The sequence below is a fragment of the Grammomys surdaster genome, unplaced genomic scaffold (genome assembly GCF_004785775.1).
Source record: "Grammomys surdaster isolate TR1022 unplaced genomic scaffold, NIH_TR_1.0 126248, whole genome shotgun sequence".
NCBI classification, from domain to species: Eukaryota; Metazoa; Chordata; class Mammalia; order Rodentia; family Muridae; genus Grammomys; species Grammomys surdaster.
In genome coordinates this window covers 5,499,895-5,506,028 of record NW_021621048.1, presented here as the reverse complement: position 1 = coordinate 5,506,028, position 6,134 = coordinate 5,499,895, and the positions used below count along the sequence as shown (strand labels likewise).

Genomic DNA, 6,134 nt, shown 5'->3' with positions numbered 1-6,134 from the left:
CCGCTGCTGGAAAACTCTGCCTAGGGCTAGGGCAGCGGAGTCCAGCGGCTCCTTCGAAGGCTTGGGGACCCCTAGCAGAAGAGAACCAGAGAGAAACCGAGGAGAGAGCTAGCCGGACAGTCCGCCGGTCGGGGATCCGGGGACGCTCCGAGGCGCACCCTCCGCTCCAGGTGAGTGGAGGAGCCCGCAGACCAGAGGGTGGGCGTTACTCAGGCGGATGGGGGCATCTGGACGGGAGATTGGGCTCACCCATTCACTCCGCTTCCCCTCGCAGGTTCTTCTCGGAGCCGCTGCCATGGGAGAGCCAGCCCTGGGCGCCGGGGACCAGCCGCCTCTGCCGCCGCGCCCGCCTCGGATCGGCGGCCCCAGTCCCGGCGCCCGCAGCCGGCCTGCAGCGTCCCCCTCCCGGGCTGCAGGGCCGCCTCCGCCGCGCCGCCGGCCCCGGCTGTGCCTGTGATGAGTCGCAGCTCGCCACGAGCTCTGCCCCCGGGCGCGCTTCCCCGGCCGCTGCCGGCCGCGCCTGCCGCCGTGCAGCGGGCCCTGCTCCCGCCGTGGCCCCGGCGCGCAGGACGTCGCTGGCCTGCGTCCCCGCTCGGGATGAAGGTGTTTCGCAGGAAGGCGCTGGTGCTGTGCGCGGGCTATGCACTGCTGCTGGTGCTCACGATGCTCAACCTCCTGGACTACAAGTGGCATAAAGAGCCGCTGCAGCAGTGCAACCCCGACGGGCCTCTGGGTGCCGCGGTGGGGGCGGCCGGGCCCGGTTGGGGACGGCCGGGGTCGCCTCCTGCAGCGCCACCCCGCGCTCACTCTCGCATGGACCCCCGCACCCCGTACCGCCCTCCTGCCGCCGGCGTGGGGGCAGTTCCCGCAGCCGCGGCTGGGAGTGTAGGAGCTGCGGCCTCTTTGGGCAATGCTACTCGAGGCACCAGGGGTGGAGGGGACAAGCGGCAGTTGGTGTATGTGTTCACCACGTGGCGCTCGGGCTCGTCCTTCTTCGGTGAGCTCTTCAACCAGAACCCTGAGGTGTTCTTCCTCTACGAGCCTGTGTGGCACGTGTGGCAAAAACTGTACCCCGGGGACGCGGTTTCCCTGCAGGGGGCAGCGCGGGACATGCTGAGCGCTCTCTACCGCTGCGATCTTTCGGTTTTTCAGCTGTATAGCCCCGCAGGCAGTGGGGGGCGCAACCTCACTACTCTGGGCATTTTTGGGGCAGCCACTAACAAGGTGGTATGCTCCTCGCCACTCTGTCCTGCCTACCGCAAAGAGGTCGTCGGACTGGTGGACGACCGCGTGTGCAAAAAGTGCCCACCTCAACGCCTGGCACGCTTCGAGGAGGAGTGCCGCAAGTACCGCACGCTGGTCATCAAGGGCGTGCGGGTCTTCGACGTGGCTGTGTTGGCGCCGCTGCTTAAAGATCCAGCCTTGGACCTCAAGGTCATCCACCTAGTGCGTGATCCTCGTGCTGTTGCCAGCTCCCGCATCCGCTCGCGTCATGGTCTCATCCGTGAAAGCCTACAGGTGGTGCGAAGCCGGGATCCAAGAGCCCACCGCATGCCCTTCCTGGAGGCCGCCGGCCACAAGCTGGGTGCCAAGAAGGAGGGTATAGGTGGCCCAGCAGATTACCATGCTCTGGGTGCAATGGAGGTCATCTGCAACAGTATGGCCAAAACGCTACAGACAGCCCTGCAGCCTCCTGACTGGCTGCAGGGACATTACTTAGTGGTGAGGTACGAGGATCTGGTGGGAGATCCCGTTAAGACCCTACGGAGGGTGTACGACTTTGTGGGGCTGCTCGTGAGTCCCGAAATGGAGCAGTTTGCCCTGAACATGACCAGTGGTTCGGGCTCCTCTTCCAAGCCTTTCGTGGTGTCAGCTCGCAATGCCACTCAGGCCGCCAATGCCTGGCGGACGGCGCTCACCTTCCAGCAGATCAAACAGGTGGAGGAGTTTTGCTACCAGCCCATGGCAGTGCTGGGCTATGAGCGGGTAAACAGTCCTGAGGAGGTCAAAGACCTCAGCAAGACGTTACTCAGGAAGCCCCGGCTTTGAGAAGGGTTCCCAAGAGATCTGACACCCTCCGGAGACACCCACAAAGAGGATGGTGTTGTGTTTAAACAAACACAGCCCAGACCCAAGCTGAGGAAGCCCACATATTCTATTATAGATATATAATATAAATAACCACACAGGCACTTGCTGTCAACGTTTTGAGTCAGTGAATTTCAAGGAACAGCCTCAGCTCACGCGCATGCGTGCACACACACCTCAGAAAAGGCAAGACTTGAAAGTTCTGACCAATTGCCCTACGTACCCTGTCTCTTCCCCCTCTCTCCTTCCCATCCTCTTTCCCTCCTCCCTTCCATATTGAAGTGGAATGTTGATAAATCGAGTTCCAGTAACCCAAATCTTGTTTACAAAATTTTCGTGGTATCTGTGAATGTGTAAGAGTCATTTGGGTGTGGGATGGGGTGGGTGGAGAAGGGGGAAGTGGCCCCCCAAGCAGGAAGCTCCCACTGGGCTGGTAAACTGAGGAGGCAGTCTTCAAAAGTAGACTTTTGTGTCAGCAAAGGTTATATGTGAGTATTAATAAAGAAGATAATAAATAATATTCTTTTTTTTTAATATTTGCCTCCATTACTCTGGATTTACCAGTGTTACCTGTCTTTGTAGCTTCAGGTGGACTCTATTCCCCACCTCTCCCTGCGGTTCCAGCCATCTACTTGCTAAGCTGGGAGAAGCCTCTGCCTTCATAATAACTGGGAATTGTTTTCTCATATGTAGATCATTGCCTGCCAGGTGCCCAGGAATGGAACAAATCTACAGGCAAAACCAAGCAGGGCAGAGAAGAAAGAGCACACACTACCCTCCTGTTCAGCTTTGAGTACGGAAAGGAAGGAAGGAGCCCTGGAGAGTTGGAGGCATTCGGTTTTGATTACTACTGTATTGAGTTGAGACAGGGTACCTCGAAGCAGATACTGGTGTTTTTGTTCTGATGTTGGTTCAGGAAAGAAGGAAAAAAAAAAAAGGAAAATTTGAAAGCATATTTAAAAAAAAAAGTTTTGATGACTAGAATACAGTTTTCAAAATGAAGTGAACACTTTTGGTGGTGGTAGCATCAACTTCTGTTTGTTCGCGGGATAAGAGACGTCTGTCTGGAGTGTTTTTGTCTATGACACAGTAATCAGAGGCATATGAAAGCGAACAAGTTTTAACTGAGGACTGGAGGGGCACCCATAGGTTTTCTTTCTCCTCTGATCCATCCAAATTAATAATATTAAAGGGCAGGAATTTGAACTAGTTTACTTGGGACTTGGGGTGTCTGGGGGATATGATGTTCTCTTTATTTCCTAAAGGCAGATTTGCGAAACAAAGTACATATTGCAGACAATATACGGCTTCAGCTAAGAACGTTTAGATACTAAAATGATCACGAGGAAGATTAGATGCGGGTTAGTGTGTAAGATTTTGAAATTTGCTATTTTTTTCAGTGAGAAAACCATTGAACTTCCCAGCAGTGGTAATGATTCTCCTATGTCCTGAACTCATATTGTGCTGACCTGTTCTGTATGTGTCGTGTTACAATAAGAAATTATGAAGCCCAAATAGGAAAAGCAGACAATATAGTTGTATATTGTATATTATATTAAACACGGTACAAGCCTAGTATCCTTGCAGCTTTATTTTAATGTAATTTATTACAAGATTTGGGAAAGCTAACAAACGTGGGTTAAATGCTGAGGACTTCTTCTTCTTTTTTTTTTTTTTTTTTAAAAAAAAAGATAATATGTACATAGGAAATGTTTTAACACAAGGTGATTCTTGAGTCTAATTATCATTATAATGTGAAATCCAAGATAAAGAAGCACTTTTTTTTTTTAAAAAAAAAAGTGTATTAGAATGGTTATTTCTTAGTTTACTAAAATTGTTTCCCTTGTCTTGTTATTGAGCTAGACTTGCTCCTGTAACGCTGATCAAGATATCCATGGTATTTTTATGGTAGTGCCTTCCACAGCAGGGGAATCTTTGTAAGACGTGTAATTTAAGAATCCTTTAAAATGAAATGAACAAAATAAATATTAATGCTGAGTGACTAAAGACGAAGAAGGCATAGCAGCACGTTAAGGTAGTGTCATTAAAAGACAATGACTCCGGATAAAATAACCATTTAAAAACAAATTTTATATGACACTGGAATCAGCTCTTAGCAGCCACAGTGAGATTCATTTCTTGTGGAGCAAAAGATTTTTAAGCAGTTGGCTTCCTTCCTCTCCAGTGTATCCACACACTCGGATGGCACTAGAATAGAATTATGTATTTGTATCTTGTATTTAAGACTTATTAGATGCCGTACAGGGCCTTGAGGCTTGCAGAGCCTTTGTGGCCTCTGCTAAGAGAAAATTCTCAGCTACCACCAACAGCTCTCCCTGCTTCTGTTTGCAGAGTTTCTGTCTGTAATTTTCGTGTGTGTGTGTGTGTGTGTGTGTGTGTGTGTGTGTGTGTGTTTAGTAGCTGCCTTCTTTCCACTCCGCCACTCCTGGGCTCTGCAATTTGAAAAGGTGAATTGTTGCTCCTGGAGATTTGTACCTAGCTGTCTTCTAGGAAAGTGAGATGGGTGTTGTTCCTACCAGAGGCTGAGATACGCATATCAGTGACATTTAGCTGCCAGAGCTTGGGAGAAGGGGGAAGCATTTTTGGCGTTAACAAGCTCTTGTCAGCCCGTGGTGCAAGCCGACCTGTGCCATGACAAACTGCAACAGAACTGTGACCATTTCTGAGGCAGTGTGTATGAAAGCCAGCCTTTCACATTTCCTAACCTGGCAGGATGTCCATCAGCGGGAGGAGATATTCCTCAGAGCAGTTTATCTATTCGATTCTGTTTGTAAGTTCTGCTTTTCCGGTAGCATGCTTGGCTCGGCCCTTAGACTTTGGAATGTATTTGTTAATTAGAAAGTTCCATTTAGAAAACAAAGTCCAGACAGTACATTTAGTCAACAATTTAAGAATTTGGACCAAGACAGAGACACAAGCTGGTGCTTGAGTTTCAGGAATTTCAGAGCCAATCAAAGGCTGCATTTACACTGATCCTGAGTACAGGGACAGGAGCAAATTGGTGCCCTTCAGTATCTACACACAATGAGTGCTTGGTAAATATTTGTTAAACAAGTGAATGAAATGTGTAACAAATACTGAAAATGTTTAGAGGGAAAGAAAGATTGTGTTAACTTAGAAAGAGAAAGTGCCATGCTTCTGGGTGAGGTTGTGGTCCATTGGCTCTGTGAGGATCCGTGGAGCAAGCAATGATGTGCGTCTGCAGCGTTTCCAAGGTGACACAGATCTTTAATTCCCACTAAGGAATTAGAAAGAAATGCAGAATTTATTTATGTGGCGAGACAAAAATTTAAAAATAAAGAAACTTTCAGTGTTAGTTTTCTAAACCATACCAACACAAAAGGGCAGGGATCAGACATAACTGTGATTCAAAATTGCCCAGGTGCCTAGAGGTGGTCTGTAAAATTCGTTTTTGAAGAAACAATGTGATGTTTACTGTTTTGAGTGCTGTGAATGTGTAGACTGAAGACCTGTGGTGTAGACTGTGGTCAAGTGGAGCAATGGCTACTGTCAGAAAGTCCATCCTGCTGTGGATACTGAGTGACACAAGTTCTGTTCAAGGTTGTTTTTTTTTTTTTTTTTTTTGGTCATACACTGTTTAGTTGTGGCTGGATTCTGCTATTGAATTGAAATGAATGTGAATTTGGGTGAAGCTATGAAGTTAATATTCCCTGGGAACTGAGCAATTAAATAAAGATCATCTTTGAAACACAGTCTCTAGACATGAATTCAGGGGAAGCAAGAGAGAAATGAGATGTGTTAGTCATAGCAGATCAGGGTGTTGTGTCTCCTGCCACCCTTCACCAACACACAGCCCCATGCAATGCTCCAGACTTGCTCTGGATCGTTTCTGAATTGTCATTGAGGGGTATTCACAAAAAGATCGCCTTCCTTTTATTTATTTATTTTATTTTATTTTTTTGGTGCTGAGAATTGAACCCAGCATGGCCAAGGCAAATGCTCTATCATGAAGACAACACACACACACACACACACACACACACACACACACACACACACACACA

General features: G+C 48.7%; 1 protein-coding gene across 1 annotated transcript; it reads left to right on the top strand.

Moving 5' to 3' along the window:
- The first annotated feature begins 456 nt into the window (after positions 1-456).
- Chst2 (carbohydrate sulfotransferase 2) lies at positions 457-3,666 on the top strand. The gene has a single exon (XM_028758971.1). The coding sequence runs from the start codon at positions 457-459 to the stop codon at positions 2,047-2,049; it is 1,593 nt and encodes a 530-aa protein (XP_028614804.1). The 3' UTR covers positions 2,050-3,666.
- The last annotated feature ends 2,468 nt before the right edge of the window (positions 3,667-6,134 follow it).

Bases quoted from the DNA above. Each gene is read 5' to 3' on its own strand.
- Chst2 (XM_028758971.1), top strand. From the start codon at position 457: ATGAGTCGCAGCTCGCCACGAGCTCTGCCCCCGGGCGCGCTTCCCCGG.